At 36.4% G+C, this 15,152-nt stretch overlaps 1 protein-coding gene across 1 annotated transcript in view; it reads right to left on the reverse strand.

Annotated features, from left to right (window-relative positions):
- Positions 1-6,170: 6,170 nt before the first annotated feature.
- brinp3a.1 (bone morphogenetic protein/retinoic acid inducible neural-specific 3a, tandem duplicate 1) overlaps positions 6,171-15,152 on the reverse strand; it is a 61,051-nt gene continuing 52,069 nt past the window's right edge. Inside the window, exon 9 of the mRNA XM_063460461.1 lies at positions 6,171-8,059. Coding sequence (XP_063316531.1) covers positions 6,943-8,059 — 1,117 coding nt within the window. The 3' untranslated portion in view covers positions 6,171-6,942. The remainder of the gene's footprint in view (positions 8,060-15,152) is intronic.

Genomic DNA, 15,152 nt, shown 5'->3' on the forward strand with positions numbered 1-15,152 from the left:
TAACATACCTGTCATCTTTGCACAGTCTAAAAGGAAAAACAAATTATAAATAAAATACATTTTTCTTTGTAAACCCCAAACTAAGTGCACTAAACGATGGTAGTGCACAGTATGTAATTCTGTTAATTAGACTATAAATATTAATGTTCAGGGTTTTTGCCAGAAGAGTTGTTAAGCCAGACGGCTACCCATCCACCTACTGTAACACAAATTGTGCAGCCCCGACGGCGGAACAGTGTTACGTATGTGCAACTCTTGCTACATTTGTAAAAATACAAAGAGACTAGAGACTTCATTTTCTAATCCTGGTTTGAAGACAATGTAGTGTAGTGTATTCCAGCAAAAGAACAGTGAATCCCAATTACCCTCCTTCACATACAGCAATTAATAATCTAATTAGTGGATATGCAGTAAATGAACAGCTATCATTAGTTACCATCACTGTTATATTTATGTATGGAAAAATAAGGAAAATTAGGAAGGTTCCATAACCTTACTGGCCATACAATAAAAACCTTGACCTTTACTGTCAATCCTTTCAAACTATACCACTGAATCAGGTGGCTGTTTTTCATGCCAAATCCCTGGCTACTACAGTCTGTGTGTCAAAGTATGTACTGAGCCCCAAGTTGGTCCTGATGCATCTGAGTGAGTGTGTGCCAAAAAGATGTTGTATGAATGTGCAAGTAAAGAGGGGAATGAGGCTTTTCATAGTGCTTTTCTGCTCTGAGTAGAAAAGGCCGATGAAAGTGCCAGTCCATTTACCACATACTTGGAGGTATTGTAAAGTTGCTATAAGTGGTCAGACATTTGTGTCTAAAAGGCATATCACTAATGGTCTAGCAACGTTAAATAAGTACAAGACAGACAAGACATTGAGCGTGTTTTTCACTAGCAAGCATAAACTTAATTTATATGAAAAAAAGAAAAATCAAAGTGAATCTTACTGTTTTTTCCTAAACTGTTACTCAAGAAAAAAAAAACAAGTCTCTTTACATGACATTTTAAACATTCCCCACATGCAGTTGCTTTTCATGAAACTTAAAACAGTCATGAAAAGAATGCTCAGCTCATTTTTTTTTTCCAACCTTCGTTCAAGAAGGCTGGAAAGCTATTTTCTTTGAGGACTTTTACAATATAGCTTTCAGGGCTCTTAAGCTGTGAGTTCATTCAAATGGACAAATTCTGAAGAACCTTGGAACAGCATGGAGCTTAGATACTGGAACTTTTAAAAATGTTTTATTAAATATCACTGCAGCTCTGTTAGCCCCTCAGAGTTGAGCTGTGGTGGAGCATCAAGTTATTGCTCTCTGAGCCTAGAGGGGAGCGCACCTTAATACTTCATACAGTCTGAACAGTTTTGTTCTGAAACAGTTGATTGTCTTATTTGATTATTAATTTCTTTTTTTTTAAAGTTACAGTTTTTAAAATGATTATTCATTGTAATTGCAAGTTTTGTCATGTCAGTGCTTCCTTAAATATCTGCGTATATCCGTGATAACTGTGTTTGTTGTCTAAGTGACTAAGACCAAGACTCTTGTCTGGCTCTTGTCAGCACAGACAGAAACACCATATCATCATGTCTCAAGTATCAAAGGACTGCTATCGGTAAGCTCCTGTTTGAATATCTTATGATCAGGTCGGGGAGAGTCCTTATCACCAAAACAGATTAAAAAACGTAATTTCAAAGGTTTTCGTGGTCCAAAACACATCACAGCAAAATCTTTATGATAATAATAAAAACATCTAAGTTTAATATAAGATACCAGCACACACTTAAAAGCACTTCGTTTACTGACCACCTGCCCTCAGCTCTCATGAACACTTGAAGTTCCTTAAAACTATTTTTTTCAACTGGTTTTATATTTCTCACACTTACACTGATGTGACTTTGTTTCTCTCATTTTTGATAGATTTGGAGATGTTCTGACACAGTCGTCTATCCGTCACAGTTTGGCTCTTTCAAAATCCAAAATCCCTACACTTGCCAATTTTTCCTGCTGCTAACACATCAACTTGAAGACAAAATCTTCTTAATACATCCCCTACTAGCAGGTGCCATGATGAAGAGATAATCAGTGTTATTCAGTTAACCTCTCAGTAGCCATTATGCCTGATCAGTGTAACTGCTTGAATTAGGTTAATTTGCCAATAAAGAAGTTCTGCAAAAGTAATAATGAGTCTGGTGTGATTTATGGGTGTTCAAAGCCTGAGTTAAGGGTTTTGTCCGCCTAGATTTGGATGCAGCCATAAATAAACAATAGGTTGGTTTCAGGAAGTAAGCATAACTGAATTTTAAACTGTTTACCAACAAATTAAACTTACATCAACGGTTTCTGTTATTCAAATCAAAAACTCTTTATTATTAACAGCTTGTAAACTGCGATGCCAACTACAGTTACCATATTTGTGAACAATTTATTTAAATGTATATCTCATTTTGGAGTGATTCAATGGCCGCTCATGCTACTTTAGAAAAGAAGTTAGATCTAATCATGCATTCATGCAATGGTTGATTCTGAACACGTCAAGCATTTTATCTGGGTCACATCTAGAGTATGGCCAGTTTAGAATCACCAGTTCATCTAAAATGCATATTTTTGAAATGCGGGAGCAAAATACATTATATTTATAATAAACGCTAAAGGCATAAAACTGTGGACATGCAAAAGCTTTCCCTTTACTCTTCCTTAGAGATACAGTACAACTTTTCCATTTTCTTTCTTTGTTTTTCTTGATAGAAGCATTATAATGATAGTCAGACGCATGAAAAAATTTGATTCATGCTTGGTTCCCTGTTGTCTCTTGGAGCTGCTGTTTGTGGAAAACATATCACTTTTATGTTAAATGAAATAGAAGTGGCTACATGGAGTAAGAGAACATTACACACAGGGGTTACTTTGATTGCTGTAATGCATGGATAATTTCAAGCCAAATAACTATGCAGAAAAATAATGACAAAAGCAAAATACCAGACAGTCTGGTGCATGTTGGGGCTTACACTATGTTCTATTAAATGTTGGAAAGCATAAATTCCCTGCTGCTATCGTATAATTACAGTATTAGTATGTTACAGGAGTTTAGCTCAGATATGAGAAAACAAATGCGTGAAGCATTTTATGCTTGTGAGATTGCATCTAACTAGCAAATATGTATTCTTTCCATGCAATGTTACCTTGTGTCAGAGTTATATCAGAGTGTTTTTGCAAGGTCCAATCATCTACTGATCTACTCTTTCTACCAGTGCAATCCATTATATAAGTAAAGCAATGCTAAGATTCATATATTGAGTAATTTATCACACATTATCGTTCAGTTGCATAGCTAAAAGTACTGCATTGTTAATTTTTTAAGCTGCCTTAAACTTAAAAAGCTTTAAGTGGTGCGAAATGTGACAATCTTTAAAACTTGTGGTTGAAAAAAAGTATTTAGTTTTTATCCTTCTGCTGTTCTAGCAGAAAGAAGTAGCTGAGACTTCTAGCATAAAAGCATCACTGCCATCTAAACGTGGGGAAAACTCGTGCTTTCATCATGTGAAACAGATACACACACACGCATACTACAACGTGTTTGTGTGTTGGGGTCAGAGCTGCAAACTACACTCAGTACAAAGCACCTAAAGGATCTGGAGTGTGAGGCTTATATTTCAGGTTGGAGTAAGACATAAACCCTGCAAATTACAACAGACTACAAACCACGGGGAGAAACACCTGAGATATCAGGCTTTGATGCTGTGTCTTCCCCACTGCATCAAACATCAATGCATGAGAACAAATCTAAAGCCTAGAAGAGATCTTAAATCCAGAAATTCTCTTCTTATCACTACTGACTATTGCACATATTGCTGCATTTCTAAAATAAGTCAAACAATGGCTCATCCTCACAGGAAAAACAATGCTGGACACTGGTTGCTTTTTCACTTATTTTCAAACTAGTCAGTCAGTATCTGACCATTTTATTTGTTAAGCCACTTAACACTGACCTATCAATCATTTCAGCATAATAAAAGACACCTAACTCAAGGTCTTAACCAGTGTGATGTTTACACTTAACAGAAAACTCTCATATTGGCTAAATGAATATTCTGAATTCAGACTCCATACACTGAAGGAATTTTTTAAAAGGTTTAATGGGAAACAACAAGTTATTTACCGAGGACGGGAGCAGAGCTTGAGTTATGGTTAACTCAGTGATGAACTGCTGGAAGCCCCGTGGAGGGAAAGAGAGGGTAATATAAGGCTGACATTAATGAGAACAATCTTACTTGTGAATGGGACTGGTTGGATCCAGGAAGGGGTTTTCTGAGGGCAGGTGGAATCCAGAGGCTAAGAGTGCCTGTGGTGGAGAGTGTGTAGGTGGGTGAGTGTTCCAGGTGAGTCCTTCTCTTTCAGGTACCAACAGAATTGAAGCTGAAGGCAGTGCAGAACTCCTAAGAGCAGCAAACAGGGGAGTGGAGTAGGAATCCAAATGAGGGAAGAAATCACTAAAACAGATGGAGCAACAATATTAATTCTCAGGGAATTCAAATCTTTGGTGCAGAGAACCTGATTACTGCTGCTGAGGTGATGATGATCTGGTGGAGCTCTGCTGTCCGTCCAACCTTAAAATACTGCATGGTTGATTGCATAACATAAATATAAAAGAATGACTCAAGACTTTTGCACAGGATTGCATGTCATTATAAATCTCACAATATTGAAGTTCAGGGATGCAGTAGGTGTAAAAATGTATTTCTTACTCCTCTGATATGGAACTATTCCTGCAATGAGTGTTTCTCATCATGTAGTCATGTTAAAAATGTTGTTGTAATTTTGTTATTATATATTTGTATATATATTCATAGAATAGAAATATTCCTAAATGGTAAATTCCAAACAATTTTCAATTGATTGAATATTATTTAACATATATATATATATATATATATATATATATATATATATATATTAAATATTAATATTTGATTAATATTTCATTCATTTTATGCTAAATGTTTTTCAACCCTGAAAATATCACGTTGCTATCTCCTGTGCTCATGAAGTTGTGAGGGCTTGAAAATACTGGAAAAATAACCCAATTTAATAGACTCAAAATTAAAAATTTGAAATACCCAATTTGCTCTTCATGGGTCTATAACTTGCTAAAAATAAATAAATAAGTAAATAAATAAATAATAATAATCAGAATTGTTATTAAATACAAGTATTTGTGGGTGATTGCAGATCATTGTGAGCAGCTCAGGTGGGAGGCGTTGACTGATTTATTTCATGCAATGAAACTGTGGTTTTGGAAATTGGCAGTCAGTTCAATGGCAATAGTTTCTGCAAGTGTTCGCGGGCTATCACTATAGCTGTGTGAATTTAGTTCATTTGCCAGTAAAGAAGTGCTGCAAAAGTAGGAAGGAGACTGGCGTTGATTGTGGGTGTACCGAGTAAGGGTTTTGTCATAGGACAGATTTGGATTTAGACAAATAGATAAATTATAAAATAAACTTCATAAAGTTAATACTGAGCAATAACTAAACAACTTACCAACAAATGAAACTAGTATTATTATGAATCTACTGTTCAAATCAAAAATGTTTTCTTGATAGCAGCACCAAGAGTAGCTGTCAGTAACTTTAATGATATCAATGTCCTGTTTAGGTGACCTTTAAAATGAGTGATCATACATAAAATGAAGAAGTCATAGTGTAACAATATCTAGCTTTGTTTTGGAATGATTCTTTTAAAAAATGAATTGGAAATGTTGCATTTAAGCCCCTTTTCCATTAGTACATACTCGGATCAATTCACCATGGTTCGCCACGGTTTTCCATTAGGTCATACTACCTGGTATCAGGTACTTTTTTTAGCACCTGCTTGGCTGGGATTCCGAGCAATCTGAGCAGGTAATAAAATGTGACATCGTCACACTGCATGCCACTGATTGGCTGCTCAGTCGCGTCTCTTGTTGAGTCATGAGAGCATCAAAATCAAAAGTGACATTTTTGAAACGTGACAACAGAATAAATAATGTTAGTAACCCCTATCATAAATCTGATAAACTCATTATAAATGGCACTATATTAGTTATTACAGTACCATTTAGAAAGCCAAAAAGCATCTATGTACACAAGAACACCATGTACAGACCACACATAAAAATGTATTTTATTTAGTGTATTAACAAATCGTATTATACATTTTATAGACAGTGTTTTTGTAACTTTTGCTTCACAAACAACAGCATTATAAAAATAAGAGCACATGTAACATATATTGTGAACATGATACATTGTTTGTCAGCAAGTCCGGAGTAATACAGCATTTATTTATTCACTTTGTTTATGGCAATGACTATTTTCTTACAAAAATGTGAAGTAGAGCTTAAAAAAATGAGTGATTTTATCATGATATGAAAAGCAAAAAGAACACGGTGCCCATAATTTTCCAGCCAAAGAAGGAGGACTGTGATATTAAAACAATTACTTATGTTGGGCTTTTTTTAGAAAGCAAATGTAGCGAGGAACATGCTGGTGTTGAAATGAAATGAGTGAGGTGACTACATTGCTTGGGTAATATTTTATCAGCAAAAGCCTTTTGTTTACGTATGTGAGCAATTCAGATTTGTGCAATCTACAAACATCAGCACGCTGGCAAAATATCAGTGATGGCAAATATTGAAATTCATATTAATAACTATTAAAGTTATTGTTTTCATCAGAAGAGAAAAAAATCAAACAATGAGGCAAGTATGGTGAAATCCTCCTTATTTCTAAGACGTAATACAAATTTATACCAAAAGCTGACATAAGAATCTCAAATGCACTCTTGAGACCCATGACAACAAATAACATGTCCCCCAAATGTCCCTTGCACTGCTCCAGAATTGCTCTTAACTATCGTCAGAGTTGTGTGGTGATTGCTCTTCCATCTGTGCGCCTGGCCACCTGCCCACTTCTTAGCTACATAATTTGGTTGTTTCGTATTCCATCGAGTTTGGCTGCTTGGCACTGAAAGTCTGCAACGCTGCCTGGATCCTGGCAACGTCTGTAGTGGACAGTTTGAGCCGGTGCCGCAGCAGACAGGAGAACAGGTCCAGTGGCTGAGCTCCTGGTGGGGAAAGCCTGTTGACCCGATCCCGGATCTCCAGCAGCTGAAGCAGGGCTGAGTCCTGCGATCCCTGAGTATATGGGTAGTCCAGCTGTAAAATCAAGTCCTGGATCGCTTCCGGGTCAAAGTGCATACTATAGCCGTACACCTGGATGCTGTTGATCTTCATGTAGCCTAGATTTCGTCCTGATTCCAGGTACTCCAAGGGTTCATAATATACAGTTCCATTCCCGTTACTTGAGGTGCCCCTGATCCGGCTCCGTAGATAAAAATGCACTGTCTCAAAAAATGTTTTCCACTTGTTGCCTAAAGTCAGAGTCCAATTATAACAGTCATAAGGAAGGTCTAATTTAGTCCTCTCCCAGTCTGGATAGTTCTTCTGCTCAATGGGCATGATCCAGCTCTCTGAGTGGCTCCCGCCAAACGGATTGATATAAACAGACAGCATGGGGTCCAGAGTGATGTTCTTGGTAAGGCAGATCTGTAGAGACATCCCCAGGAGCATGTGGACATGGTTTGACTTGTATTTGTTACTTTTCAGTGTCAGCAGCATTCTCTTCCTCCACGATGGGTCAAACCAACTATTCAGCCTGACGTCGTTGCTTACGAAGATGCCGTGAATGCTAATGCGGTTGTCACGTTTCTGGAGAAGATAGCGCAGCTCCATGTCCTGCAGGTCAGTCTCAAAGCCTATGTAGTGGTCAGTGGAGTCTGGCACTTCGTTGCGGCACACACCCTGGCTCAGCATGTAACCCTGGTTGCAGGTGGCGCAGCGGGAGCGATTCTCATAGGAGCATGACGCACAGGAGGTGCCCTCCCCCACTGTGCATGGGATCAAGCCCTGGCAGGGAGGATGCTCATAAGGGCAGGAGCAGCTCCGGGTTTCCTCCAGGTAAGAGCCGATGTGATTGTTTTCGCTGCAGTACATGATGGAGAGGATGTAGTTCAGCCAGTAGCTAAAGGGCCTGCGACAGAGACGGAGCAGTGGGTAAGATTCATTGTTGATGCAGAGTACATAACACAAGAATCACATGGCTTCAAACTTTAATTATATTATTTCTAAACTGAACAATAAAAAATATAGATATTTTGATGACAAACTCAATGCTCCTCTGTATGGAGAAAACCTGTGAGCCACTTAGTTTGATAGTGATCATCACGTATGCTTTTCATCAATGTGAAGTCTCACAATCCCATTTACTGTCTTCGCTCACATCTCTTTTCCCTTTCGGGTCACTATGCTTACATAAGGTGCGTTCTCTTTTGTTGGCTGTTGAGTTTCTACTTTATTGTCAAATATAATATTTATAAAAATGTTCCTGATTGTTCACATCAGCAGGTGAGCTGAGTAATTATTAGACAGTCATATATTTTGAGTAATTTGACATTTCATTAACAATAAACACTGTATTTTAATTTTTAAAAATTATAGTGCATACTTTCTTTCTTTGTGGAAGCTGTTACATTTTAACATCTATAAACAAAAACAGAGATGACTCAGGATAGAAAAAGCGTTTTTCCCCCCACACATACTTAAAAAATATAAACAATAAAAAAAAACACTTTTTGCATGTATTTCTTTTCAGATTTTTGCCTATAAATAAGAGATGCAGTGGATATAGATGGGAAGTTGAACAATAAATATGTGGGCATGAAATGAAAATATGGCTATGGATATAGCAGTTATGCGGTACTTCACAATTATGAAGCCATGAAATGTAAATGTCAAAGTCCCTCTGCTCTATGTGATTCGTTAATGACACATGAAAATATGTTAAATGAAATTTAGAGCAACCAACTCTTGCACTGTAAGGAGTAAAACTGAGTCATTATTTTAACTAACAGATTGAAACTATGAGTTTCACATGCATGGTTAAGTGCTTTCTGAAGAAACACAGCTAAGTTAAATTTGTCTGCTTCCTGACTAGACTCTGTAGGGGAGGGAAGGTGCATTATGGGGGAGATCAACAGTCATTGCTTGTTCTGTATCACTTCATAATCTCAAGAGACCAATGCCTGCTACGCAAGTCCCACATTTAAGCGATTCATTCAAATCCTTCAATGTTTTCATGAAATCCCTGTAGAAAAGATTTCCTGTCCACTTATCCAGTCTAAAACGCATCCTACTATAGATGGATCACTTGTCGTTTCACTACAAATATGCAAGGTCAAAAAAAGATGATGAGTTAGAAATACACCCATTTTATATTTAGTGCTAAGAAAACGAGCTAATTGGGTAATTGGAAAGTCTCCCTCTGTAAAATAAGCTAATGCTAATTACATTACGATTTTTATGTTGTTTACTTTGAGCAGAGCTGAAAATACTAAAAAAGATACACTCTTGTTAAAAGCATAAACAACCAAAGCAACCAAAAAATACAGAAATGTAATCAAAACATAGCTTCAGCTTTGGCATCACACAAAATTTCCTGTAAAACAAAATTAGGTTTAATAAGAGGCTGATAAAAATCACATTAGGAAAATACATCATTTAGTTAAGTTGGAAACGTGCAGAGTCTAGTCTAGCCCTATGTATATCTAGAACCATACATATAGTATATGATTTGCAAAATACTCTATTTATTCCAAGCCACAAACTATATCGGTGAAGCAATATACCGAAATTGTTTCTGAATGAAAGAGCAGATGGAATGCATGACAGGAATATAATGTGGTAAATTAGTCTGTCGCTTGCTATGTTCCACATCTGTCAGATTTTTTAATCCACTTTTGTTCTTTAGCAGAGTGGCTGTTCTGTTGCTGTAGCCGTGTGCAGCTGGTAAATTAATTTAAGGGAAACAAAAGTGCATGTATAAGTAATTTACATCTAAAAAACATAATTTTGAAGGGAAAAGTACCGTTTGTTCAAACAGTTGTTAGACTAAAGAAATTAAACTGCACTGTGTGTGTGCTGGTGAGTGTGTGTATCACTGGGAATTTGAACCCATGATAAACAGTAGTGTTAGCCCTGCATCAGACTGGCCAGGCTGTAGCCCGCCTCTCACCCTGTGATAGCTGGGATAGGCTCTAGACCCCCTGTGACAATGATAAGGATAAGCAGAAGAGGATAGACAGATAGATGAATAAAAGTTAGATGTAATTCCTAAATCAGGCTTTTTTACCCTTTTCCACAAATTAGCTCCTCAATGTTTAATACATTGACTGGAAAAGCATTTGATACATTCCTATATCGACATAAATACTATGAAAGTGATAAACTGCAGTGAATGGAGATTACATGGGGGTGTACCCAACAAATAAATGCAGTAAATATATGCAAAACATTTTTAAAGAACATTTTGATATTTTGGATATGAAGCAATTGATTATAAAAATAGGCTATAATACATGTAATATTCTACTGAGTCAATTTTTAAACTAGCTATCAAACTGGATACGATTGAGTTGTGTTTGAACTTACACAACATATTTAAATGGATTTCGTCTACACAGTCCTGCGTCTCTAGATTCTAGTTGGGCTGGAAAAATACACACAAATGGTGAAGCTAAGCAAAGTGATGATAAGGGTGAAACTGTGTAGTAAACAGCTGGATAAACTAACATACTGCTGCTGCAGACTTCACAGTTATATGAAAAAAATGGAAACAAATGATTGTGAGTTCACTGATATTGTCAATTCTGTGCAAAAAGCAATATATTCAAATGTGTTTATTCCACTTTAATTGAGAAAACAATTATTTAAAAAGAAACATGGCTTAGAACACCTTCCAGTGGTAAAAATAACTAAATATATAAACTTGTGATTGCGTTTTCTTTTCTTTTCCTTTCTTTTTGTTTTCCAGCTCTATAATTTGTTCCTTCCAGTGTACTGTACTTTTACTCACTAATGATGCATATCTTAGGCATGAAAAAATAATTATCATGCAGAGCTAAAGTCTATAGAAGGCTCCTGGTGTTTCTTAGTTTCGAGACCATTTTTTTGTTCTTCTTTTATAAGTGCTTTGAACCGGCAAGCCCCCTCTAGTATTCCAGCATCACAGTGAGCGCAGTCAGTGTGATGTGGAGAAAAACAGAAAGGAGCAAAAGACTTTTTCTTTTTCCTCAAATCAAATTTTAAATCTGGTGACATTTTGTCAAAAGATAGTCGATGTAATGCGTTAACAGTCTTAACGGCACCCAGCTTGTCTGAAACTCATCAGCGAGAGTCAGTTGTGCATATCTCACCTCCAGAGTGGAGACTGTGCACAGCAAGAGAGAGGAAGCTGTCTCGCCATCATAAGCACATTTTGTCAGCAGGACATGTAAACTGTCATGGAGACGCAGTGTGCAGTATGGGCAAAAGAGAAGCCGGGTGTTCACTCTGCAATCTGTTCATTGTCTGTCAGTTCATTTCACACAGATCAATGCCACACACGAACTTTCTCCTTCTGCCACAGAGTACATTTTGACTAGTGAAGAAAACTTTTTTTTCTCCTCTGCACTAGATACACTTCATTTTTTCCATTACAAGCCACATTTATTTACTTTGGAAGCACAGAAAAAGCAGCCTATCAGTTGTTTTTGTGCAGCTCCATCACGGCTGCCCTGACACCTCTTGTATTCTCGGAAAAAAATTAAAGGAAAAAAAATACTGTACATAGTTCCAAAGACTGCGCTAGAAAGTTACAAAAGAAACTCCAAAATGGATTTACAATGTAACAGCCTACATTTTTTTTTATGTTTGCTTTGTCTTCATCTCACAAAGACCGTGAAGCTTTGGAACATGAATAATGGCTACAGAGATGTACAAATATTCCATACGAAAAACAAATCCTCCGTGAGCTCATTATGTACAGGGCGATATGAGTATGAGATGTAAGGTAAATGAGGATAAAATCTTTGTATATTCTTGCTATATATATATATATAGATATATATATCTATATATCTATATATATATATATATATATATATATATATATATATATATATAGAGAGAGAGAGAGAGAGAGAGAGAGAGAGAGATATCTATATATATATATATATATATATATAGATATATATAGAGAGAGAGAGAGAGAGAGAGAGAGAGAGAGAGAGAGAGAGAGAGAGAGAGATATATATATATATAGATATATAGAGAGAGAGAGAGAGAGAGAGAGAGAGAGATATCTATATATATATATATATATATATATATAGAGAGAGAGAGAGAGAGAGAGAGAGAGAGAGAGAGAGATATCTATATATATATATATATATATATATATATATACATATATATATATATATATATATATATATATATATATAGAGAGAGAGAGAGAGACAGAGAGAGAGAGAGAGAGAGATATCTATATATATATATATATATATATATATATATATATATATAGAGGGAGAGAGAGAGAGAGAGAGAGAGAGAGAGAGATATCTATATATATATATATAGATATATCTATATCTATATATATATAGATATCTCTCTCTCTCTCTCTCTCTCTCTCTCTCTCTATATATATATATATATAAAACTATTCACTATTACATTGACAAAGGGCAGTATATTCTTCAGTGCTGTTTGAAGATTCATCTCAGCTCAAAACACTGCAAGTCGCCTATTTCATCATTGTAATTTAGCTGTTTGCAAGCTTTTATACACAGATGGGAACATTTACTAAACCTGTCACCATTTTCCATCAGGGATGAACATTTTGCATCTCTTTAATTTTTTTGCATAGCACAGATATTACTAAGAATATAGCTGTAAATGACCTCGGTCGCACCTAATTTGCATAAATTGCTACTAAGGAACATCTGATTCTGCAGCATTATGATGCTATATGAGGAAACGGTGCTTAGGACTGGAGCTGAAAGCCATTAAAAATCAAGTTAATATGATATGAGGGACCATCTGGAAACAGAAATGCAAAATCATGCGAAAAAATAACCATTTGTCGTTGTATTGAATCTTTTGTGGTATGATTAGTGCAGGACTGAGAGCTCAGCCACAGTGATTTTGATCCATCTTTTAATCTGCCTTTATCGCTCTTATACATTTCCCCTTAAATATCAGAAATACACTTTTCACTATAGTGATGGTCAATCTATAATGTTAATAACCTGCATACATTTCTATTCCCTTATAAGATCTTTGCAAATAAGTGTCAGTATAGCTCATTTGGCTGTATAGAAAACCCATATACTAAAGGGGTGCAGTACCTTGAGTTTGAGTCTGCAAATAAAAATTTGGATTCCCTAAATATACTACTTCAGGTGAACTAAACAATTTTTGTGTTCTATTTTTAGGAAACAAAACCTTTTCTTTACCTTGCTTAAAAATGTAAGCAAACACAACTGTGCTTGCAGCAACTCCGAATTTAACACTGCATATGTGTACAGTGCTGTGAAAAGGTATTTGCCCTCTTCTTGATCCCTTAGTTTTTTGCATATTTGTTACACTTCAATGTAAAATAGTAATTGCCCCCTAAACCTAATAGCTGCTTGCGTCACCCTTTGTAGCAAGAACTATATCCAAGCTTTTGCAATAACTGGCAATGAGTCTTTCACATCACCACTTTGCTTTGTAGAATTGCTTTAATTCAGGCTCATTGGAGAGCTGAATTAAGCAGCCTGTCTAAGGTGATGCTAAAGCAGCTCAATCTGATTTAAGCACAGACCTTAACAGGCCATTGCAAAATATTCATTTGTTTTTTTTTAACCATCCAGGTGGAGTTGCTGGAGTCTTTCGGCTCATTGTCCATAACCCAAGTGTCCTTGAGCTTAAGGTCATGAACTGACAGACAGGCATTCTTTTTTAGATTTTTCTAGTAGAATTCATGGTTGCATTCATTTCAGCCATCAAGCCATCCATTTCAAATTGTCCAGCTGCTGAAACAGCAAAGCAGTCCAGACCCTCATACTACCGCAACCATGTTTGACTGATGGTATGATCTTTCTATGATGCTATGTTTGTTTTTGCCAGATGTAACAGGACTCAAACCTTGCAAAGTTTCACTCTTGCCTTGTCAGTCCATAGAATATTATCCTAAAAGTCTTGGGGATCATTGATATTGTTTTTGACAAATGTGACATGAGCCTTTGTGTCCTTTAAGGTCAGCAGTGGTCTTTGGAAATCTCCCATGGCTGCACTCCTGGAGTAATTTTAGTAGCCACTTCTGGGAATGTTCACCAATTTTCAGTTTTCTCCATTTTCTCAATGGCTCTCCACTGTGGTTCACTGGAATCTCAAAACCTTAGAAATGGTTTTGTAACCCTATCCGTAGATGTCAATGACTTTGTTTTTCCTCTGTTCTTGAGCTTCTTCAGATGCCAGTATAACGTATTTCTACAGGTTCATTTTTTAGGGATTTCTTGATTTAGTGTGTCTGGCAGTAATCAGGTCTGCATGTGGCTAATAAAATAGAACCCAGCTTTCCAAAAAATGTGATTAATCACAGTTAATTCAGGTGGGTTTGGAAAGCATTTTCTCCTTAATAAATGATATCTCCATTTAAAAAAACTGCAAGTAAGAAATCAGGTATGAGCCAAATACATGACTTACAACACTGTATGTTCCCATAGATTTTATAGGTAGTTATGTACAGTTTGAATGAACAGAGATATATTCCCTCATTATAGAGGAAATGAAGGTGGGGGCAATTGCAGATTCGAGCTCTATATTTAAAAAAAAATCACATTGCAGAGGATGAATATTTGGTTTCTCACCTGAAATAGCTCCTAAAATAAACCTGGGTACTTCAGCTGCACTGACATAATCACATTTCTTTTTCATAAGCTTTTGTTGCAGACTATACAGCTAAACTTTGTGGAGAAAAACACAAAAATAGATGAAATGATCAACAGAAGATCCACGGCAGATTTTCTTTAGTATATGATTTCATTGCAGTCAAGTTAACCAACAGGAAAAATGGCCCAAACTTTGCATATTCCTTTGAAACACTGCAAACTTTAATTTCACAGGAGGATAACTTTGATTTCCTGAATGTAAAGGAGACCCGGGCTGGGAGTGCAGCCAAGTCATCAGGTGTGACACTATAGCTCACTTCAGTGAGACCTCGGTTGAATATCAAAGTGCTAATGTATTGTGTGTATTAT

Source organism: Pelmatolapia mariae, linkage group LG17, assembly GCF_036321145.2.
Source record: "Pelmatolapia mariae isolate MD_Pm_ZW linkage group LG17, Pm_UMD_F_2, whole genome shotgun sequence".
Taxonomy (NCBI): Eukaryota; Metazoa; Chordata; class Actinopteri; order Cichliformes; family Cichlidae; genus Pelmatolapia; species Pelmatolapia mariae.